Source organism: Ovis canadensis, chromosome 5 (genome assembly GCF_042477335.2).
Source record: "Ovis canadensis isolate MfBH-ARS-UI-01 breed Bighorn chromosome 5, ARS-UI_OviCan_v2, whole genome shotgun sequence".
NCBI classification, from domain to species: Eukaryota; Metazoa; Chordata; class Mammalia; order Artiodactyla; family Bovidae; genus Ovis; species Ovis canadensis.
Window position 1 is genome coordinate 72142518 of NC_091249.1, and position 25616 is coordinate 72168133.

A 25616-nucleotide genomic window follows, 5' to 3' on the forward strand; every position below is an offset into this window, starting at 1 on the left:
GAGTTTTATTGTAATTCAATAATAAAATAAAAAGGAGAAATGAAGCAACTCTCTACCTGACAGTCATAAATAATCCTATTAGGAAAAAATGTAATGACCCTTCAGATGTATATCACTCTAGATGATAGTATAGAAACTGGGTTTATGAAAGTTGACAGCACTGTCACAAATACATTATGAAAACCCTAATGATCAGAACGTATTTGTTTAAAAAGTATCTTATGTATTTTTTACATACTAGAAAACAGTGTTATATATTCTAATGTTTAGAATTGGAGACATATTTGGTTAAACAATTCAATAATGACTCTGGGAAAACTACTCTGTCCCTTTCATAAAATTTTTCAGTGAGCGAGAAGCTAAAGAAAGAAAAAAGAATGAAGAAGAACGATCAAGAGCCAAGCCCTCAAATGATGCAAAGGTTATTTTTTAAGATATGAAGACAACTATTTTACTTTTCATCCTCAGATTCTTGTCTTCCCCTTCACTTTTTGGATAATAAAGTTGCTAATCTTCTGCTTCAAAGAAAATTGATTTTGCCAATATTGTCATGTTGGGTTATAATAAGATTTATCTCCTGGCTTTGAAGTTTAATGTTTTTTCTCAATTTTATAGAGAATTCTCCTGCAGTGTGTATCGATTATTGCTCTGGTCTCTCCTCTTTGGGAGAATTGTGGACTGAAAAATAGTGGGTAAAATTCTTTACCACCTCAACTGCATGCTTATGTCTGCCACTCTAAATGTGAAATGAGGCTTCATGTTGCTTGTTGACACTGATTTTAACAATTTATGTGAAATAAACTAGTCTCAGTCTCTCTTTTAGCATCTCTCCTTGATGCCTTTCCCATTTTCTCCAGAGGGTCTTCTGAGCATCAGTGAATCAATAGTGCACGTGCATGGTGCTGCCTTTCCTATTTGCTTTTCAAGATCACAAAGAAGACATCTGCAATCAGTCTTTTACCAGTGATGATAATGACATTCATAGAGTTAGACAACTGTGGGATTGTCCTCTGGTCAAGAGTGTCTCTCCCGTGAAAAGTAGAGGAAAGGAAAGACTGATGGAAAAGGCGAGCAAGATGAGGAGGTCTTTCAAGTATTGTTTTATGTTTCCCTGTATTTCCAGGACCAGTGCAGAGAGGTTCGGAATGAAGCGGAGGATGGGAAGTTTAGAGAGTCTGGGCGTTCCTTGGCCTCCATTGCCAGGATAAGTGCAGTGAGTCTGAGACCAGAGCCAAGAGAGGAATTCCTAAAACCAAGTTTAAGGAAGTAACCAAGTCACAAAGGGAAAAAGCCACGCCCACTTCCCTTTTCTTATCTTCTAGGATGAGTGCAGTAACTTTCGGCAGCATGTGTGGAATGATGAGCTCATGTGCACTAGAGAGAATGACCCTGTGCTTGGTGCTGATGGAAAGTTATACAAAAACAAGTGCTACATGTGCAGAAGTATCTTGTGAGTAACAGGATCCTGTACCCCGTTCAGCTAGTGCGGGGACTGCATTTTCAGAGACTCTTGATTAAATACTCATGTGCTCATGAATCCATGCAAGCTTTAAACCAAGTCTTTAGATGCAACGCTTTTAAGCTGACAACAGCCAGTACAGGAGAAAGAACAGCTGGACTTGAAGACAGGAAATCCAAATGGAAGTTCTAATCATATTTACTAGCTATGTCACTTAAAAAAACAATGTTTTCCAACCCTTAGTATCAGTTATAAGAAATTATTCCAAATCTGTTCTATAACTAGATCACACTTAAGAGAGGTCTTAAACATGCACGCGCGCACGCACACACACACACACACACACAGATTAGTCCTTCAAAATAAGTTAGAGTCTCCAAGGCTAAGGAATTTGTTTTTTGGAAAGGGTTTCTAGTTTATTCTGATGAACAGCTATATTTGGGGACCTATGAACAAGCTAGATGATGATGGTTCTGAAAAAACACTATGAACATGACCATAACATATATTATATATATGATATATATATATATATGTATATATTAGCTCCTCATAGTACATTCCTTGAGGAAGGAATTACTGAAACTATCATTTTTTTAATCAGAGAATAAAAAGTACTCTTGCCTGAAGAGTCCCATAGATGGAGGGGCCTGGTAGGCTGCAGTCCGGGACTTCCCTGGTGGCTCAATGCAGGAGACCCAGGTTTGATCCCTGGATCGGGAAGATACCCTGGAGAAAGGAATACTTTAAACAACTTGTCCAAGGTCACACATCTGTTAAGTGAAGGGAGTGCCAAGCCAGCTCCCAGCTGTGTACTTTTCTTAACATGTCTTCCTGGACACTTCCTCATTCAATGTTCTGTGGTTCCATCATATTTTATTAGAAATATTTAACTTCCAACTAGAAATTACAGGAGCCAGTCTTTGTGGACATAAATTTACTTTTGTCTTCTTTTCTAGTGAAAAAGAAGCTTTGGAAAGGATAAGGCTTGAAGAAAAACCATCCCACTTTAGATCTTCTGAAGAGGAAGACAGCACAGATTCTTCCATTTCTTCTCTGGTAAGAACTGCTGTTTCTAAAAAGTTACTTATTAACTTAATTCACTTATTCTGGGGGTGAGGGGGCAGTCCTGTTGCCACTTGCCCTCCATAAACCTCATTTCAGGTAAAGGCCTAGGAAAGACTGATTCAGTACAGCCTCAAGTCCTTTCAAGGAATCCATGGAGTTCATGCTTAGTAAGAGTCTTAAGATTACTCACTGGTACATTATTCTGTGCTCTTTGAGATTATTAGTCTTGCTCTAAATGAATTTATTTTGAAATTTTAAAAAGTGGGTGTACAGTGCATGTAACTTCTGGCACACGCAGTCAAATAAGTAGTTAGGAGTCTCAACCCTATAATTTCAGCAGACCAGAAAGGCTCCTCACCCACTTCCTACTCCCCCTCCAAACCTAGTCCTTTCCCCAATAACCTGGAAATTTATGCTGGACATATTTATACTTATTATACATTTATAAGAAGTATAAAATGACATACTTATATTTACATATTTACATTGACCCTATTTGGGATTGCTTTTCTAGAGCTTTGTCAAGGTCAGGAGTAGAAAGAAGATATAAGAGCATAAAGTATATTCATTCACAAAGGGCAATCTCAAATTGGTCCCTAGAAGGGAGACTTTAGCACCTAGTCTGATGACCCAAAAAAGAAGAAAGAAAGGTATCCAACATGAATTTTATCTAATTATTTTCCCAAATCAAGTATAATAACAGATGAGTTACACTAACAAAATACTAATTACAAATTTCTAGTAAATCAGACTAGGGATGCTTAAGCATGGAGAAGTGCTAGCCACAAAATCTGCTCGTTTCCCCTCAGCTTTATTGTGTTGTGTGTGTGTATGTGTGCTTAATTGCTCAGTTGTATCCGACTCTTTGCGACTCTTTGGACTGCAGTCTGCCAGGCTCTTCTGTCCATGAGATTTTTCAGGCAAGAAGACTAGAGTAGGTTGTCATTTCCTTCTTCAGGGGATCTTCCCAACCCAGGGATCAAACCCACATCTCCTGCATTGCATGGAGATTCTTTACCTGCTGAGCCATTGCAAAGCTCTTATTGTATGTATGTTGACATGTAACATTATGTAAACTTGTGTACAACATATTGATTTGATAGACATAGATTATAAAATGATTACCACTATAGTGTTAGCTAACATCTCCATCACCTCATATAATACCATTTCTTTTTTTGTGGTGAGACTACTTAAAGTCTACTCACAGACTCTGAGTATATTACACATTACTATTTCCTATAGTTTTCATGTTCCTCTCCAAGGCAAACCATTTAATATCATGGTAATCCAAGTCTATGCCTCAACCAGTAATGCTGAAGAAGCTGAAGTTGAATGGATCTATGAAAACCTACAAGACCTTCTAAAATTAATACCCCAAAAGTTGTCCTTTTCATTATAGGGGACTGGAATGCAAAAGTAGGAAGTTAAGAAACACCTGGAGTAACAGGCAAATTTGGCTTTGGAGTACAGAATGAAGCTGGACAAATGCTAATAGACTTCTACCAAGAGAAGGCACTGGTCATAGCAAACACTCTCTTCCAAAAACACAAGAGAAGACTTTACACATGGACATCACCAGATGGTTAACATCAAAATCAGGTTGATTATATTCTTTGCAGCCAAAGATGGAGAAGCTCTATACAGTCAGCAAAAACAAGATCAGGTGCTCTGACTGTGGCTCAGATCATGAACTCCTAATTGCCAAATTAAGACTTAAATTGAAGAAAGTAGGGAAAACCATTAGACCATTCAGGTATAACCTAAATCAAATCCCTAACGATTATACAATGGAAGTGAGAAATAGATTTAAGGGACTAGATCTGATAGAGTGCCTGATGAACTATGGACAGAGGTTCATGACATTGTACAGGAGACAGGGAGCAAGATCATCCCCCCAAAAAAAGAAATGCGAAAAAGCAAAATGGCTGTCTGAGGAGGCCTTACAAATAGCTGGGAAAAGAAGAGAAGCAAAAAGCAAAGGAGAAAAGGAAAGATATAAGCATCTGAATGCAGAATTCCAAAGAATAGCAAGAAGAGATAAGAAAGCCTTCTTCAGAGATCAATGCAAAGAAATAGAGAAAAACCATAGACTTGGAAAGACTAGAGATCTCTTCAAGAAAATTAGAAATACCAAGGGAATATTTCAGGCAAAGATGGGCTCTAAAAGGACAGAAATGGTATGGGCCTAACAGAAGCAGAAGATATTAAGAAGAGATGGCAAGAATACACAGAAGAACTGTACAAAAAAGAGCTTCATGACCCAGAGAATCGCGATGGTGTGATGACTCACCTAGAGCCAGACATCCTGGAATGTGAAGTCAAGTGGGCCTTAGAAAGCATCACTATGAACAAAGCTAGTGGAGGTGACAGAATTCCAGTTGAGCTATTTCAAACTGTAAAAGATGATGCTGTGAAAGTGCTGTACTCAACATGCCAGCAAATTTGGAAAACTCAGCAATGGCCACAGGACTGGAAAAGGTCAGTTTTCATTTCAATCCCAAAGAAAGGCAATGCCAAAGAATGCTCAATCTACCAAACAATTGTACTCATCTCACATGCTAATAAAGTAATGCTCAAAATTCTCCAAGTCAGGCTTCAACAATATGTGAACTGTGAACTTCCAGATGTTCAAGCTGGTTTTAGAAAAGGCAGAGGAACCAGAGATCAAATTGCCAACATTCCCTGGATCATGGAAAAAGCAAGAGAGTTCCAGAAAAACATCTACTTCTGCATTATTGACTATGCCAAAGCCTTTGACTGTGTGGATCACAATAAACTGTGGAATATTCCGAAAGAGATGGGAATCCCATACCACCTGACCTGCCTCTTGAGAAATCTGTACACAGGTCAGGAAGCAACAGTTAGAACTGGACATGGAATAACAGACTGGCTCCAAATAAGAAAAGAAGTACGTTAAGGCTATATATTGTCACCATGCTTATTTAATTTCTATGCAGAGTACATCATGAGAAAAGCTGGGCTGGAAGAAGCACAAGCTGGAATCAAGATTGCGGGAGAAATATCAATAACCTCAGATATGCAGATGACACCACCCTTATGGCAGAAAGTGAAGAAGAAGTAAAGAGCCTCTTGATGAGAGTGAAAGAGGAGAGTGAAAAAATTGGCTTAAAGCTCAACATTTAGAAAACTAAGATCATGGCATCTGTTCCCATCACTTCATGGTAAATAGATGGGGAAAGTGTCAGACTTTATTTTTGGGGACTCCAAAATCACTGCAGATGGTAACTGCAGCCATGAAATAAAAAAGCACTTACTTCTCGGAAGGAAAGTTATGACCAACCTAGACAGCATATTAAAAAGCAGAGACATTACTTTGCCAACTAAGGTCCGTCTAGTCAAGGCTATGGTTTTTCCAGTAGTCATGTATGGATGTGAGAGTTGGACTATAAAGAAGGCTGAGCACCGAAGAATTGATGCTTTTGAACGGTGGTGTTGGAGGGACTGCAAGGAGATCCAACCAGTCCATTCTAAAGAAAAACAGTCCTGAATGTTCTTTGGAAGGACTTATGTTGAAGCTGAAACTGCAATACTTTGGCCACCTGATGTGAAGAGCTGACTTATTAGAAAAGACCTGATGCTGGGAAAGACTGAGGGCAAGAGGAGAAGGGGATGACAGAGGATGAGATGGTTTGATGGCATCACTGACTCAGTGGACATGAGTTTGAGTAGACTCTGGGAGATAATGATTGACAGGGAGGCCCTGCATGCTGCAGTCCATAGGACACAACTGAGTTGAGTGAACTGAACTGATTGCCTATAATCATCACACCATATATTAGAGAGCCATAAGTTGTATCTAAAAATTTATATCCTTTGACCAATATCTCCTTATTTTCTCCAGTTCCCTAGTAATCATCATTCTATTCTCTGTCTCTATGCGATTGGCTTTATTGTACAGTATTTGTCTTTCTTTGTCTGACTTATTTAACTTAGCATAGCATCCTTAGGGTTCATCCAAGTTGTCATTAAAGAAAGGATTTTCTTCTTTCTCATGTCTGAATAATATCCTATTGTTTCTATGTGTGTTTGTGTGTGTATATCTTGGCTATCATAATAAAATCTGTTATTTAACATTTTACTGCAGTATAATAGTCATAAAGAAAAAGTGTACTATCATAAGTATACAAGTCAATATTACAAAGTGATCACATCTGTGATACTGACACCTAGGTCAAGAAATAATGTATCACCAGCAGACCAGAAATCCCATCGTGCTTATTCCTGTGTAACCTGGTTTTGGGCTGAGCTTTCTCTTGGAGAAGAGAACAACATTATTCAGTTTGTCATTTAGCCATCATTTATGCATGCTACAAATAATTATCAAGCACTTGTTATTTTCCAAGCGTTACTATGTGTATGATTAAAATGGTGGTGCTGGTGGTTTAGTCGCTAAGTTGTATCTGACTCTTTTGCAACCCATGGACTGTAGCCTGCCAAACTCTTCTGTCTATGGAATTTCTCAGGCAGGAATACTAGTGAGGGTAGCCATTTCCTTCTCTAGGGGATCTTCCTGACCCAGGGATTGAACCTGAGGCTTCTGCACTGGTTGGTGGATTCTTCACCACTGAGCCACCAGAGAAGCCTTATGTGAACAATATCCTTAAACAAAATAGACAAAACTCTCTACACTTAGGGAGTTTATATTGGAAAAACATAGATCACAGACGATGTGAGTCAATAGAAAAATGGCATAGTAAATGCTGAGATACAATTATAAGTATCTTGTACAGAAAAGAGCTCCCTGAGAAGGTGCCATTTGCACCTCCTAGGGAGATTAATTTCATACATGTAAGTAAGGGAAGACCATTCCAGGAAGAGGAACAGCAAAGCCTTGAGACAGGGCTTACAGTACAGCAAGAAGCCCAGTACAGCTGACACAGAGTGACCTCAGAGTTATACAGGAAGATATCATTAAAATAACAGGTGGCCCTGTTATGTAAGGTTGTGTAGACCATTTTAAGGATGTTGTCTATTAGTCTGAATGAAGGTTTTGAAAAGAGGAGTAACACGATCTGTGTTTTAAAAGGATACTGCAACTGGTATATTGAAAATACACTGCAGGAAGGCAAGAGCAAAAGCTGGACAGCTAGTTAGCCACAGCACTAACCAGAGAGGCTGGCTTATGGTGGTAGTAGTGGAGGTCATAAGAAGTAGCTGAATCCTAGGTCTATTTTGAAGGTGGATAATTTGTGCAGAGTTGATGTACTATGTAAGAAAAGAAAGGCATAATTCTGCTTGTTGCTTCTTTATCACCCTTTATTTTGGTAGTTTTCAGCCTTGGAGTGGCAGATACCTGAAAAATATTAAGGATGTACTTGGTTCAGTCCTACCTTTGCCAGTGACTTACAGAAGGTGCTTGTTTAAACTCTCCCTGAATATCTCTATTAATATGGAATTCACCTCAGTCTAAAGCAGTCCCTTTAGATGTTTGAATTATTTTAGAATACAAATTAGCAAATACTTCTTTATACCTCTGCAATGATTATCAATAGATATACTACTATTAAATATCTATTCAGTGTCTGTTTCAGAAATTAGTTTCCAGGAATTTCCTAAGTTGTCAAATTTATTGACATTCAGTTATTCATAACATTTTCACATTATCCTTTTACTATCTATATATAAGGCACCACTTTTTAATATTGGTAATGTGTGTTTCTTGACTTTTGTCAATTTTGCAAATAGTTTATCAATTTATTAATCTTTTCAAACAACCATTTGGCCTTCTGTTTTCTATTTCATAAATTTATTCATTTTCTTTGAGCTTATTTTGCCTATTATTTGCTAGCTTCTTGAAATGGAAATTTAGATTGATTTTAAGATTTTTTTCTGTTTACATATCTACCTAAAACTTTCCTTCACTGAATTAACTGAGTATCTTTTATTTTCATTCAGTTCAAAACATTTCTATATTCCATTATGATTACTTTAGAGTCATGATTTATTTAGAAGTATGTTGCATAACTTCTAAATACCTAGTAGCTTCATAGCTATCATATATATTACTAATATTATTTCACTGTGATCCTAAAACTTGCATTTTATGACTTCAGTTTTCAAATTTATCAATACTGGCTTAATGGCCCAGAATGTGGTCTATTTTGGCAACAATTTCATGCATACTTAAGAAGAATGTGTAGTCTGCAGTTGTTGGATATAGAGATCTACAAATATCATTGAGGAAAAGCTGATTATATTGTTTTACAAATACATATTTTGATATTTGTGTCTGTGGTACTAATTACGAAAAGAAGTATGTTAAATATAAACATAAAGTTTGATAAATTTGCCTTTTTTTCCTTTCAGCTAATTTTTGCCTCATTATCTTAAGACTCTACTGTAGGTACATAAATGTTTGAGATTGTTAATTATGGAATCTATTATTTTATAATTAGAAATCCTCTTCTTTTATCTGACATTAGTTCTTATCCTAAATTCTACTTTGTGTGATATTAATATAGATATATCACCTTTTGTGTGGTGAGTTTTGTACATATCTATTTTCAATCCTTTCATGTTCACCCTATTAGTTGAAATATAAAGATATAAAGTATACGTCTTTTAAATATTATAAGTTGAATCATTTTGTTTCTCCAGACTAAGAGTCTCTGTTCTTAATCTGGAGTAGTTAGTCCTACTAATACTTAATGTAATTTTTGACACCACTAAGTTTGTCTTCCAAAATCCTATTTTTAAAATTTCTGTGTTTTTTCCTTTTTCCTGCTTCTTTTAAGATTAATAAATTTATTATCATCATCATCATGAAACTCACAATTCCAAAAAACTACTAAGAACAAATATGTTCCTTTTTCTACGTGAAAAATTTATGTAGTTTTTTTTACCTTAGGAAACTAACAACTATCATATACTGAGCACTTAGTATGTGCCAAACACTGTATTATGTATGCATATAAGTGCATTATCTTATTTGATTCCCTCAAACAACAATATGAGGCAAGAGCTATTATTATTCATGTTTTTCAGATGAGAAGCCAAGGCTCAAAGAAGTCAGGTAAATCACTCCTTTAGTTAGTGGCAGAGCTGGAACTCAAACATCCATGTGATTACCTAGCATTTATTTTGAGTCTTTCCTTTCTAGAGTGTATATAACCAATGTCTTCATTTAAAAGGACAAAAAAAAAATGGTATTATTTTCTGCATGGGAGTTTTCTCCCTATGGGCATACCTCAGTTTATCTGTGCCTAGGTGGCTCGGATGGTAAAGAATCCACCTGCAATGCAGGAAACCTGGAGACCTGGGTTCTACCCCTGGGTTGGGAAGATTTCCCTGGAGGAGGGCATGGCAACCCCCTCCAATATTCTTGCCTGGAGAATCCCCATGGACAGAAGAGCCTGGCGGGCTACAGTCCAGGTCGCAAAGAGTCAGACATGACTGAAGCGACTAAACACAGCACTGCTGCTGCTGCTAAGTCGCTTCAGTCATGTCTGACTCTATGTGACCCCGTAGACAGCAGCCCACCAGGCTCCTCCATCCACGGGATTTTGCAGGCAAGAGTATTGGAGTGGGGTGCCATTACCTTCTCCAAAGCACAGAACTATCTTGTAGGATGTCTGCTTTCTAATTGCTTTGTTCTTCCTTGTATCTTGGTTTGGCTACTTCCTTAGTGAAAAAGAAGCTAAACCCAGGAGGTTACCTAACAGTGATGTGAAATGAATATATGAGTTTGTATAACCTATGTTACAGTTCCTTTACTAACTATTCAGTCACACATGATTGAGGAAATCAAGAGGTTTTCACCAAGTCCATATCTCTTAAGTGCCATTGAGCAAATCTACTTTATGTTTTGTTTGCTCAGAATTCTGAGATGTGCAAACACTACCGAATATTACCCAGGATGGGTTACCTTTGTCCAAAGAATTTACAGCCTGTCTGTGGTGATGATGGCCAGACATACAACAATCCCTGCATGCTCTGCCATGAAAATCTGTAAGTATACGAGTCCATCTTCTAGTGTAGAGGTTCTTGACGACAGTGTTGACCCACAGCAGAGTACTGATATGAAAGCAAGGTACTGCAACTAATTATAGAAGTTTAAAATTTACATGTTGTGAATGATCTTGTTCATGCATAAAATAGAGAATATCTATGAGTATGCCTTTAATAAAACTGTTCATATACTTTACTGAGGGGAAGAGAAAGGAAAAAGTGGTGGGGTTACAACATAATTAGAGAAAATTTCTCTAAGCCCATATTCACTCATGGGATTGTGACCATCATCTATACTTTGTATCAAGAGAAAAAAGTTGAGAACCATTGCTATACAGAGTCAGCCCAGGCTCTAATCTCTAATAACCTTATGACTAGCTTTTAGTCACCGATTTCCCTCCATTCTCCACCTGTTTCCAGCCTTCATTCCACCAGCTTTAAATAAGGGCATGGTGGCAAATCTTGCCTTTTCTACCACATCCCACCTCAGGAACATGCAGTCCCTGTATGTCCATCCTGTCCTCCTTAGAACACTATAAACAAGGCCCAGGATATGAAGATGAGCCTGATATCCTCCTTTTCAATTCTGGAAAGATATTTGAAATTATATTTATTTCTTTAAAATCAACTAACTCACAAAATAAAAAACATTCTACAGTTCATATATGTAGACTAAAATTTGAATATGAGTGCTTTATGTGTTATATCTGTAAGTAACACACTTTAATATTCTGTTTCACTGACCTCACTACTTACTATAGAGGTGGTATTATTTTCATTGTATAGAAGGTTAATCTGAGGCTCAGAGTCCAGGTAATCTGTTTAAAATGACAATGCTTTGGAAATAGAACGGACTGGATTGTAACCTTGTTGATTTGGGTTTAAATACAGTTTGCTTTTCTGTCTACTACACTATTATTATATCAAAGGTAAACAAAAGGGGATCAAAGATTCCCTTGATAATATGGAGAAAGTTACCTCTTTCTACAAAAGAAAAAATGATGAAACATTAAAAATCTGTATGCATAATATCTGTGGGCACATAAATCCCTTGAAGTCCATCCATGGATATTAGACAGTTTTAATAACTAAGGAATCTTAATTCTTAAATGTCTTAAACATTTAAGAAATGAGTAAAACCATTCATGAATCTGTTACAATATGTGTCTTATTCCGTCCCAGAAATCCTTCCATTTCTCCTTACTGTAAATGCCAGGCCCTAAATTGTCCAACCAATGCTCTGCAAACATTCCATCAACTGTTTAAACCTATAATAAGTTATACTTTATTCAAAGGAACTTCAGAAATTACAGAAATGCCCATGATAAAATTACTGATAAAGGATGCCTCAAGATGGATTGTTTAGCTAAAGAACTGAGAGCACATGTTATAAAGAGAAGATTTAGGCTGTCCCAGGCAAGATGGAACATTACTGGTTTCTGAGGTCTTAGAAGAAGCTAGAGGGAAGAAATTTCAATTTTTGCAATGTTCAAAGACCAGATGAACTGTCCTGATAGACAGTTAGTCTCCTATCACCAAAGCAGACAAGTAGATGTTTGCTATATAATATTTCTTATTTCTTATGAGAAAGGCATTAAAATTCATATATCTTAAGATTCTTTCCAAGTATAAAATTCACAATGACCATATAGTTATGTTTTATAACATAGATACATAATTTATATATATTTATGTAAAAGTTATTTTGTAAAATGTATCCTATTTTATAATCCCCAAGTCATATTATAGATATCAAATAAAGTCAAACTCCTCTTTGGGATCCAGTTTTCTCATCTATAAAATAATGGCTTTTGTGTTAGATGATGTTTATTTCTAACATTCAACAATTCCATGAATATATAGTGTATGGGAGAATGAAATATGATGAAATAGATCCAGGCCTGGGGCATAAATCTGGAGCTAAATCAGAAGAGGGAGAATAAACCTGAATGATGCCTACTAGAAAATGGATACCAGTTCCTACCCCTGATTTCAGTTCTGATTTGATGCCCAAATGTCATTCATATTGATGCTTGGTTGTATTTTGTTTTGTTTTCATTATAACTGTGAGTTTTCCCAGCTTTGAAACTTCCTGTTCCGTTTTAGAATACGCCAAACGAATACACACATACGCAGTAAAGGAAGGTGTGAGGAGAATAGCATCCAAGAAACAATACCTCTTGACGTGAGTACTCTGGCCTTCAGAATCACAGTCTTAGAACCAGGTGGTTCGGCTGCTGTTCTCTTGTATTAAGTGATGGATGTTTCTCTGGCCAGGGAGATGATAGTAGGTCAGGTAACTCCAGAATTATCTTCATTGTGAAGATAATTAATTACTGAAATGTGTGGCAATAAAAATACAGTAGTTAACATTTCTAAATGCTTATAGTTTACTGGGATTGATAACAGACTGTTTATGAGCAATGTACATACTGCCACCAACACTTCTTTAGAGTAGCTTTTATTTTCTGTGAACTATGATACAGAGGCCAAAAGAGGTCAGACAGGGATAGAAGCAGACTTAAACTTTCCATCCTTGTACTTTGCATTAAACTGTTCCCCAACATGAAAACATGACCTTTTCATTTAAGTCCCTATAAGGATGTTTCTGGAATCAAGATTGTCAGGAGAAATATCAATAACCTCAGATATGCAGATGACATCACCCTTACGGCAGAAAGAGAAGAGGAACTGAACAGCCTCTTGATGAAACTGAAAGAGTAAAGTGAAAAAGCTGGTTTGAAACTCAACATTCAGAAAATTAAGATCATGACATCTGGTCCCATCACTTCATGGCAAATAGATGGGGAAACAATGGAAACAGTGGCAAACTTTATTTCCTTGGGCTCCAAAACCACTGCAGATGGTGACTGCAGCCATGAAATCAAAAGACGCTTGCTCCTTGGAAGAAAAGCTATGACCAACCTAGCTGCTGCTGCTAAGCTGCTTCAGTCATGTCCAACTCTGTGCGATCCCATAGATGGCAGCCCACCAGGCTCCTCCATCCCTGGGATTCTCCAGGAAGAATACCGGAGTGGGTTGCCATTTCCTTCTCCAATGACCAACTTAGACAGTATATTAAAAAGCAGAGACATTACTTTGTCAACAAAGGTCCATCTAGTCAAAGCTATGGTTTTTCCAGTAGTCATGTAGAGATGTCAGAGTTGGACCATAAAGTAAACTGAGCACAGAAGAATTGATACTTTCGAACCGTGGTGCTAGAGAAGATGCTTGAGAGTCCCTTGGACTGCAAGGAGATCCAAACAGTCCATCCCAAAGGAAGTCAGTCCTGAATATTCATTGGAAAGACTGATGCTGAAGCTGAAACTCCAATACTTTGGCCACCTGATGTGAGGAACTGACTCATTTGAAAAGACTCTGATGCTGGGAAAGATTGAAGGCAGAAGGAGAAGAGGATGAGATGGTTGGATGGCACCACCAACTTGATGGAAATGAGTTTGAGCAAGCTCCTGGGAGTTGGTGATGGACAGGGAAGCCTGGCGTGCTGCAATCCATGGGGTTGCAGAGTTGGACATGACTAAGTGACTGAACTGAAGGATGTTTTGACATACCTTATGGTAATCTCACCTTATTCGAGGTTTTGTTTTCCATAGTTTTAGTTACCCAAAGTTCACAAATACTAAATGGGAAACTCCAAAAATAAATAATTCATAAGTTTTTAATCATTTGCTGTTCTGAGTAGCATGATGAAATCCTGCACTGTCCTGCTCCATCTCACCCAGGAGGTAAATCATCCTTTGTCCAGCACATCCTATCTCCAAGTCACTTAGTAGCTATCTAGGTTATCAGATCAACTCTTTTGATATCACCATCTTTTGTTCCAGAGACCCTTATTTTGCTAAATAATGCCCCTCAGAGGGCAAGGGTAGTGACACTGGCAATTTGTATATGCCAAAGAGAAGCCGAAGAGTTCCTTTATGTGCAAAGTGGAAGTTCTCAATAAGGAAAGAAAAAAATCATGTGCTGAGGTTGCTCAGGTCTTTTGTAAAAATGAGTCTTCTATCCATGAAATTGTAAAGAAGGAGAAAGAAATTTATTTTAGTTTTGCTGTTCCATCTCAAATGGCAAAAGTTAGGCTCAGAGGTTAAGGCATCTGCCTTCAATGCGGGAGACCTGGGTTCGATCCCTGGGTTGGGAAGATCCCTTGGAGAAGGAAATGGCAATCCACTCCAGTATTCTTGCCCGGAGAATCCCATGGACAGAGAAGCCTAGTAGGTAACAGTCCATGGGGTCGCAAAGAGTCGGACACGACTGAGCAACTTCACCTTCACCTTCAAAGACACATTATGTGATAAATGCTTAGTTAAGATGGAAAAGGCATTATATTTATTGGATGGAAGACATGAACAGCAAATGAGTTCTGACTGGTGACAAGGTGTTTGGCCAAAAAGCATTAAGACTACAATGAGATTTCAGCAAGGAATCCCCTGAATTAGTGACACCAAGCCATTTACTATAAGTAAAGTACGGTTACACAGATTCTGTACTGAAAAATATAAAAATGAGTGGAGTGGATGCATCTTCCATGAAGAAGCTGCTGCCACATTTCTAGCAGAGTTGAAAGGTTGATTAAAGAGAAAGACTATCATTCAAAGCACGTCTTCAATTACAATGAGACTGGGCTCCTCTGAAAAGAAATATCCAATAGAACCCGCATTTGCAGAAGCACAAAGGAGGCACCAAGTCAGAAAAGTAGGGAAGGACAGATAAACTCTGCTACTATGTAGTAATGCCACAGGGGATTAAGCCCGGCAAAGTGTGAAGAGCAAATAACCCACCTGCTCTGAAGAACAAATATTAACTGCCCATGTTCTGGTAACAAAATCAGAAAGCGTGGGGCACAGTCATCTTATTTATGGAATAGTAACACCAGTGCTCCATCCCAGAAGTGAAAAATATTTGAAAGAGAAAGATTGGAATTTAAAGTACTACTAATAAAAGACAATGCACTTGGATATCCTGAATCTATCTTCTGTGAAAATAAAAACACTGAGATTGTATTTTTGCCTCTGAATACAATCTTATTGCTTCAGCCCGTTGATCAGAGCATTGTTCAGTTTGTCAAAGTCACATACACCTGCCTGGTGTTTAATTACATTTGATCAGCAATTGATGCAGACCCTCATTTGGACAAAAAACACTGCTGGAAATCATTCACTATTGCCGACACGGTTCAGTTCAGTTCAGTCGCTCAGTCATGGCCGACTCTTTGCGACCCCATGAATCGCAGCACACCAGCCTCCCTGTCCATCACCAACTCCCAGAGTTCACTCAAACTCACGTCCATTGAGTCGGTGATGCCATCCAGCCATCTCATCCTCTGTCATCCCCTTCTCCTCCTGCCCCCAATCCCTCCCAGCATCAGAGTCTTTTCCAATGAGTCAACTCTTCTCATGAGGTGGCCAGAGTACTGGAGTTTCAGCTTTAGCATCATTCCTTCCAAAGAAATCCCAGGGCTGATCTCATCCAGAATGGACTGGTTGGATCTCCTTGCAGTCCAAGGGACTCTCAAGAGTCTTCTCCAATACCACAGTTCAAAACCATCAATTCTTCGACGCTCAGCTTTCTTCACAGTCCAACTCTCACATCCATACATGACCAATGGAAAAACCATAGCCTTGACTAGATGGACCTTTGTTAGGAAAGTAATGTCTCTGCTTTTGAATATGCTATCTAGGTTGATCATAACTTTCCTTCCAAGGAGTAAGCATCTTTTTTAATTTCATGGCTGCAATCACCATCTGCAGTGATTTTGGAGCCCCAAGACATGAAGTCTGACACTGTTTCCACATCTTTTTCCCATGAAGTGATGGGACCAGAGGCCATGCTGACACTGTAACATTCCTCAAAGCTATAATGGATTAATTAGAACCAGAAAGTGTAAATGCTTGCTGGAAAAATGAATGGAGTGAAGTTGTGAATGATTTTAAAGGCTTCCTGGGGATTAATGGAGAAGTTAGGAAATTCGTTCACAGGACAAGACAAGTTGATGGAGAAGGATATTCTGATGTGCTTGATGAAGTGGAAGAACAGACTGGATACATCGACAAATATCCAAGAATGAGGAGCTAGAAGAACTTACTGAGTCATCAACAGAGGGAGAGGAAGACAAAGAAGAAACTGAAGCAGAGCCAGCAATGTAAACATTAGCAAAATTTGCCAGTGTTTCAAGCTGCACAAACATTAAGGCAAAATTACAGAGTATAATCCTTGAATGGAAGCCAGCATTAAAGTCACCCATATGATCACCAAAGGACTGCAACTTTTGCAGCAACACTTTGAGTTAGAAAGAGCAACAACTTCTAACTACAATATCCTTTCAAAAGTTTTCCTCAAAAAAACCTTTTGCTATCAAAGATTCCTAACCATGGATATCAGCTCCTGACTTCCAGTCGAGCACACCATCACAGTTTGATGATACAGGATTGCTTGAAGCAGATGATCCTCTGGCTGATGTATTCAGAAAGTCACTGATAGCCTAATGCTATGTCACAAAACCTCCCTCTTTCACATCATCTCAATTACACAAGCACCATATTGTATCATCACAAAAGGGGTGGGTACAGTGAAATAAGATATTTAGAGAGAGAAGGGGGGGGGACTACATTCACATAATGTTCTGTTTTAGATTTATTGTTGTTAATCTCTTACTATGCCTAACTTATAAATTAAACTTTATCATAGCTGTGTAGGTATAGGGAAAAACAATATATATGAGATTCAGTTTACACATAGTGTATCTATGGTCTCAGGCATCCACTGAGGGTCCTGGAATGTATGCCTTGGGAGTAAAGAGAACTACTGTATTGAGTTTAACACTGTCCCTGATGATGGCGTTTGCGTAATCTCCTCCTCAAGCAAGAGGATATTTGACTTGGGTAAAAATATTAGGAAGTTTCAAATAAGAGAAAAATTTTGTTACCAGATAAGTGTAAGTTCGGAGTTTTGGTGTTTTTCATGTATGAGACCTTTGGCAAATCACATAAATATGTAAACCAAAGTTCTCACTGAGTTACTAAAAATTTTTAGTAAATACTTTTAAGCATTTGGCAATAACGGAATTAAAAATGATGCTACCACATTTGAGGATCTCAAGCAACACTAGATGAGACCATATTCAAAAGAACTGCTCAGTAAGCACTGATATGGGAAAGTGGAAAAACAAAAGTGCTGTAAGCTAGGTGTTTCTGCTTTTACACTGACAGCTGGAAGGCAGGGGACTGGAACGAAATGAAGAGACCTTTGCTGTTTCTTCTTCTGGGTTAAAAAAGTCATTTATCTACTCTGGGTCTTTACACATGTACAAAGAGAGGTTTTAAACTTTTGCCCTAGTCCCTCTATGGTGTTTGCTATCTTACTACGTATAAACTGTTAGTGGTTTGCTTCTCATTTTATTGCCAGAATATACTGTCTCCCCATCTTACAAACACATCTGGTCACATATATCTCAAAACAGGAAGGTAAAAATAATCTTTATGCAAGTCCTACAGACCACACCTTAGACCATGCCTTGCTGTAATCTCACGTAGACAACTTGATGAAAACTACTTTATGAGGAATTTGCCATAAAATAATACTAAGATGTTTTTATTCAAATAATGACGTATCTTGCCAGAGATAAGAACAAAACGTTTTGTAAGTTCCTTCCTTTCATATGAGGGTGTTTTCTTTCCACTGGAGTTATATAATGGATATTACTTACAGTTTTATCTGATGGAACAAATCTTTAGAACAAGAGGTATCCTGGGCATGGACTCAGTTCCGGCTGTATGATTGTTATGTGATCTTGGATACACCAAGGTGGTATGGGTGGGTCATGGCCCAGCATTGCTCTGATAACTATTATGGGTGTAAATCCTAAAGGCTGAAACTTATTGCCTGAAACTAGTTCATGAGTAGATGATTCTCTAAGAGAGTCTAGAATCCCAAGAATGAATAAAAGACCTGACAGTCACAACTTTCCTGGAAAAACAGACTGAAAACCCAACTTTTACTCCCTATTCTAAGAAATAGTTTTCATTATACGGTAACTTCTAAGATTTATCTAACTCTTTAGAGAGTTCCCTGTGCTCTCTCCTTTCGCATCCCCATAGTAGATCTGTATTTAGAGCAGGGATCATTATCTTTCCCATTTTAAAGAAAATCAGCCTGGGAGAAGTCCTGCCGTTTACCACAAGTTCATTAGAATTAAGTTCTGGGTCCACTGTAGACCTGATTTCATTTCTTGTGGTCTGCCACCATCCTTTAGTTGTCAGGAGATTCTGAAAACCGAGGGCTCTACAAAAGGCATTATCTGAACTAAATAAAGATTAGCTACACTGGAAATTCCTATACTAAGAAAAATATCAATACTATTTTGAGATGAAGAAATGACTATTCTCAATTCCATGACAAAGATTTTCAAGGATTCAAGACCATAAGTTGCCAACTCAAATCAAAGGAGGCTACCCACTCCTGTATTCTGGCCTGGAGAGTTCTATGGACTGAACAACTTTCACCACCAAGAGACTTGGGCCTGTGGAATTGCTCTGCTTTCCACCCCTTCTGAGAACTAAAACGGAGGTTTGAGTTTGTAATAATAATGCTGCTAGTGTTCCAGGTAGTACCAGCAGACAAGATGCAGTTACATTTTAAAAACTTTAAATGCTGACTTAATGTTTTAAATGTTGATTTTAAGAATATACATGGATGAGTCAGGCACAAAGACAGCTAATTAAATGCTTATGGCCTAAAACTATAATAGTAAAGCATTAATTGGTAGAGGAATTAGACTTAAGTCCTGACCAAATACGAGACCTTGACAAGTCAGTGAACTTCTCTGAAGCTCAATTTCTTCCTTTTTTGAAAAGATATGAATGACACCTTCCTTCTTTCATTATCATGAGGGTCACAAGTAATCAAAAGCAGAGGTCATTTTTGCATCTACCTCAATAGGTAAAATGTACTAGATACTCAATAATTACTCATTGAATCAATGAAATAAAATGTGAAAGTGATTTGAAATACTGTATTCTTGGCAGAATGCAGGAATCTATGGATTTCTTTGACTATGTTATAATAATAAATGTATAGCCAGTATTTCTACAATGTCTTTGAGTTTCTAACATCTAACCCCTTCATCTTCTTGTCTAGGTCAAATGATGCAAAAGTTGGTAAAAAGCCATGAGGGAAAATGTACACCCCAATTCTGAATTACCTACCTTCACCATCTGTACATACAAAGAATTCTCCAGAGCTCATCTTATTTACTATTCAAAGCAATACAGAACTGTTGGGGGAATGGACTCACTGACTTTCAGTCTATTCCATCTCTTTCCTCCTAGATTCTGTGATCTAGGGGCACAGAGACATCTTAACCAGTTTGTGCTGTGGAAGCCTCCTGATCACAATGCTGTCTGTTCAACTGCTTGTTCAATAAAAGTAAACCCAGCAGAATGCCATTTCTGGGATTTTTTTTGTCACTGTCTTTTTTTTTTTTTGAAGAAAATTAACTATACCCTTTTTTTTCTTTAATCCTTTTCTCAAATTCTAGTTGCTCTCAGAGTTTGGTAGAAATGTTTAGAAGAGAAGTGAGGAGGCACCTCACCTCCTAGGCAACCAACAGCTATCTAAAGTCAAAAACCAGCTATGACTCAACCTCACCTTCACTGTTACCTTACCAGCTCCTCTATCTAGCTTTTGTATTTCCATGGATAGCATAACTATCTCAGTTACTTGGGTCTCATCCAAGGACACAAATTAGTAATTTCTCATAGTAATCATGCAAGGAGATCCAACCAGTCCATCCTAAAGGAGATCAGTCCTGGGTGTTCATTGGAAAGACTGATGTTGAAGCTGAAACTCGAATACTTTGGCCACCTCATGCGAAGAGCTGACTCATTGGAAAATACCCTAATGCTGGGAAGGATTTGGGGCAGGAGGAGAAGGGGACGACAGAGGATGAGATGGCTGGATGGCATCACCGACTCGATGAACATGGGTTTGGGTGAACTCTGGGAGTTGGTGATGGACAGGGAGGCCTGGTGTCCTGTGATTCATGGGGTTGCAAAGAGTTAGAGATGACTGAGCGACTGAACTGAACTGAATCATGCTACCTCTTGATAATTTCCTGTATCAGAGCCTTGAACCCATACATAGTCTTGGGGAAGACTAATGCAACAAGAGTAACCTATGTATGCAAGTCTGAGCAGCACTGACTAGTAGAAATATAATAGTAATTACACGTGTAATTTCAAATTTTCTAGTAGCTACAAAAGAAATGGGTAAAATAAATTTTAGGAATATATTTTATGTAGCCCAATATATCAAAACTATTATCATTTCAAAATACATACATAATATTATAATCATAATATAATCAATATAAACTTGTTGTTACTAAGTCTTTGATATTGGTATATATTTTAAACTTCCAGCATGTTGCGATTTGGACCAGACACATTTCAAGTGCTCAAGAGCTACATGTAGCCGGAAGCTACCTATTACACATGAGAAAACCACTAGAGAAGTAAGCGCTAGACAGGAGTGGGACAGAACAATGTGTGAGCTCCCGCCTCAATGCTGAAACACTGCCAAGCTCAGACTCTTGCTACAGCTTGCACCTAGTTATTGTTCCCACGCAGATCCTGGGCTGATGCCGAACACACTATAGATGGAGGAAAGTAAAAGTGTGTGTCACTCAGTCGTGTCCGACTCTGTGCGACCCCATGAACTGTAGCCTGCCAGGCTCCTCCATCCATCAGATTCTCCAGGCAAGAATACTGGAGTGGGTTGCCATTCCCTTCTCCAGGGGATCTTCCTGATGCAAGGACTTGGGCTTCCCTGGTGGCTCAGATGGTAGATGGAGGAAGCTATGGGGAACCCACTGTGCCTCAAACTGTTCTTAGCTCTAGAGCTGTGACAGGAATAGTTGGCTTACCTGGATTTGGGAAGTTAATTTTGTATTTATTATGCTGTCCTTTTTCTTTCAGCTAAGTTGCCACTAAGCCAATTATAGCAAAATTTTGTGATCTTTGTCCTTTTTAACTAAAGTGAAGATAAATCATTCCCTAGGGTTTTTTTTTCTCCTATGATATCATTAAGAAAAAAGAAAGAAGGCTTATGTATCATTTTTCAAGCATGAAAACACAGAGCCATTTTGGGGGGGGGGGAAAGTGAGAAAACAACATTGCTATTTTCTTTGGTAATTTCAGGACATACAGAATGGGTTTCGAGATTCTAGAACATATGATATTGTATCTCTTTCCTGGTTATTTCTGGGAAATCCCAAAACACTATTTTCTTGACCAAGATATACAATTGTTTGAGAAATACTTTATTATATCACTATGAATATTTTATTGAGATAAAAATAGCAAATTCCTTGTACTGCTTTGATCATTATTGTGATTACGGTTATAAGGTTACATGCACAAAATACTATGTTATCGCACACTCAAGACTTAAGCAAGCTTTGACTACCATATTGAGCTCCAGGGAAAGAGTGTGGCTCAGGGATACTGTGAGGTGAAGGATAGGGTAGTCTCGAACTGGATGAGACACAGGAATGGAGAAAGGCCTAAGGACCCAGTGAAAGTCAAGGGTGAAGCAGGGATACAGAGGTCAGGAATGGAATGGGGACCAAGGAGGCTCCGGAACTGGGGTTAAGGATGTGAATGTGTGAAAGCTGTTTATTTTGAAGACACAACCTGGAGGCAAACATAAAACGTCACCTGTGTCCAAATGGTCACAAGGAAATAGCTGCATTAAGTATTAAGTAAACTAATTTCTGCGTTGTTTCTTGAATTATATCTTGATATCCATATGGGAGGCAAATGAAAACCAGACCCATCTCACTGAGGTTTCCCAAACCAGCTCTAAACTTCTAAACCGGGAAGTGACAAATGATCCTGAAATGGAACTAAAGAAAGCCAAACTATTTCTATTATCTCTTCCTGTCACTACCACAGACTGATGCATTTCTCTATAACTGATATTTCAGATTTCATTTGCAGAATGTAGGTTTTCAGAGAACTACTAACGTCAAACTCATTCTATGTCCTTTAAGGAACTCACCTGAAGTCTCCCTCTCTCTCTCAAGGCTTCAGAAACAAGTACAGATGGCACTTGTGTAGACTACAGGCCAACAAACTTTTCCTCTGAAGAGCCAGACAGACCTTGTGAGACATACAATCTCTGTCACAGCCACTCAATGCTGCTGTTGTAGAAATATATGAATTTACATTATGTAAGATCATATGCATAGCTGTGTTCCAATAAACCTGTATTTACAAAAACAGGTGGTGGGCCAAGTTTGACCTGTGGGCTATAGCTCAGTAATGGTTAAGAATCAGTCTCTTTAGCCACATGTAAATCAATGACATTAGAAGGCTCCCTCATACCATACACAAAAACAAACTCACGATGGTTTAAAGACATAAATATAACACCATAAAATTCCTAGAGGATAACATAGGCAAAACATTTTCTGACATAAATCATAGAAATATTTTCTTACATCAGCCCCCCAAGGAAAAGAAGGAAAAAATAAACAAATGGGACATAACTAAACTTAAATGTTTTTGCACAGCAAAGGTAATGTCAACAAAATAAAAAGACCACCTAGGGAACAAGAGAATATATTTGGATATATTGTGACTGACAAGGAGTTTCCAAAATATACAAACATCTCATTAAAGAACAAACCCAATCAAAAGACGGGCAGAAGATCTAAGCAGACATTTTATCAAAGGCACACAGATGGTCAACAGGCACAAGATGTTCAACATCACTAATCATTAGGGACATGCAAATCAAAATCAGGATGAATTATCACCTCACACTGACCAGAATGGTTATTATTGAAAAGCATACAAACAAAAAATGTTGGCAAGGATATGGAGAAAAGGGAACACCTGTATGTACACTGTTGGTGGGAATGTAAACTGGCTCAACCACTACGGAGAAGAGTATGCAGGTTCCTTAAAAACTAAAACTAGAACTACCATATGATTCAGCAATTTCACTCCTGGGTATATGGCTAGAAAAGACAAAAATGCTAATTCAAAAAGATACATGCACCCCCAATGTTCACAGCTGCACTATTTTGCAACTGCCAACACATAGAAGCAACCTAAGTATGTATCAACAGATGATTGGTTTAAGAAGACGTAACTTATATATATATATACAACAGAATATTACTCAGCCACAAAAGAATGATATACTGCCATTTTCAGCAACATGAAGGGCCCTAGAGAATATCATACTAAGTAAAGTCAGACAAAGAAAGTATTATATGATATCACTTGTATGTGAGGTCTAAAAAAGAATGTAAGTAAATCTACATACAAAACAGAAACAGGCAGAAAAGAAAATTATAATTACCAAAGGTGAAAGGAAGGGGTGGAGGGATAAATGAGGATACAAGATTAACAGATACACACTACTGTACATAAGGGCTTTCCCAGGTGGCTCAGTGGTAAAGAATCTGCCTGCCAATGCAGGAGATGCAAGAGACAGGGTTTCAACCCCTGGGTTGGGAAGATCCCCTGGAGGAGGAAAATGGCAACCCACTCCAGTATTCTTGCCTAAAAAATTCCATGAGGAGCCTGGGGGGCCACAGTCTACCACAGAGTCAGACACGACTGAGCAACTGAACACACAGACACACACACTTTACATAAAATAGACAAGCAACAAGGATTTACTGTACTTCAGGGCACTATATTCAATGTCTTACTGTAACCTATAATGAAAAATAGCCTGAAAAATATATGTCTATATAGATAACCAAGCCACTTTGCTATATACCCTAAACTAATGCAATATTGTACATTAACTACATTTCTATTTTTTAAAAAAAGGAATCTCTTGTCCTTCTTTGTAAGTTATTAGTAGTTGTCTTCTCTTTGCTCCTTTCTATATATTTACATACAAACCACACTTCTTATTCAATGAAAATAATAATAAAAGTAACAAATATTGACATTTAAACTTTTAATATGTGCCTAAAACTGAGACAAGCACATAGTCAGACTCACATTTGTACCCCAATCCAACACTCTTTGTGGCCTTGCTGGTTGACTTTGACCAAGGCCAGTCTCATATATAACATAGATTATGGTAAATGAAGTGAATGTACCCTCAAAGAACACTCCCTGTGATCTTTACCAGTAATGGATAATATTTGTTTACCTCATAGTAAAGAGCATAACAAGACATCTTATTCTTTCCCTGGCACAGAAATACCTTTTTATTTCCAATACTGTAATTAAAGTTCAATATAAATAATATATGATCATAAGTCACTCTTCAAGCATGAAGGGAGAACAGACAGAAAGACTTGGTCATCTGAAAATCAGTCATAGGGAAAAAAATCTAATAAAACGTTAGTCATCCTTGAGGGACTTTTCACAAGATGGTAGTTCCTTGCAGATTATTTTGAGGGATGATGTGCTGTCTTCCTCCAGGCTGTTCTATACACTCTGTCCTATTACAGTCTTTGTAAATATCTTTCAAGCCTAAAGACAATTTACTTTTAAACTTTTTTTATTTAATGAATTTTAGACCTTCTATCTTTTCAGTGGACTTTTTCAATGGCCTAACAGACGTGCTTGTTGCCATCCCTTACAGCCCTCTCTTTTTTTAAAAAAAATCTTCCAATGACCTCTTTGAAACACAGATCTGCTTAATTCCCCAGTTAAAAAAATGTGTTTGTTTTTTGAAAAATTCCTACTAAGCACCCAGGGTGCACTAAAACACAGTAAAGCAAGACAAACCTGAAACCAAGGCACTGTCTCCCCTATTCCATTTTTCCCTCTATTCAGTTACCACTAAATTTATTAACTCTTTGGTTTAAGCCATCATCCTTTTTATGACTGACTGTAACAACTTTATACATGATCTCCCTGCAGAGTACTGATCTGAAATCCAAATTTGGTAGTATTATGCATAAAACCTTTAAGTGATTTCTCTAGACCCCAAGATGAATAACCAAACTCCCTCTGAGATGCAAGGCCTCTGTCTACATCTTTAGTCTCAGCTCTTATATTACCCTCTTTACCTTCTACCCTTGAATAATTTCCTGGGATTTATTTATATATGTCCTCTCCTCCTA

At 37.9% G+C, this 25616-nt stretch overlaps 1 protein-coding gene across 2 annotated transcripts in view; it reads left to right on the forward strand.

The window, feature by feature from the left end:
* SPINK5 (serine peptidase inhibitor Kazal type 5) overlaps nucleotides 1–19968 on the forward strand; it is an 88208-nt gene extending 68240 nt beyond the window's left edge. For both annotated transcript variants that reach the window (XM_069592361.1, XM_069592362.1), the window contains exons 30-36: nucleotides 349–421; nucleotides 1124–1213; nucleotides 1323–1450; nucleotides 2419–2518; nucleotides 10368–10498; nucleotides 12605–12683; nucleotides 19652–19968. In XM_069592361.1, coding sequence (XP_069448462.1) covers nucleotides 349–421; nucleotides 1124–1213; nucleotides 1323–1450; nucleotides 2419–2518; nucleotides 10368–10498; nucleotides 12605–12683; nucleotides 19652–19660 — 610 coding nt within the window. In that variant the 3' untranslated portion in view covers nucleotides 19661–19968. The remainder of the gene's footprint in view (nucleotides 1–348; nucleotides 422–1123; nucleotides 1214–1322; nucleotides 1451–2418; nucleotides 2519–10367; nucleotides 10499–12604; nucleotides 12684–19651) is intronic.
* The last annotated feature ends 5648 nt before the right edge of the window (nucleotides 19969–25616 follow it).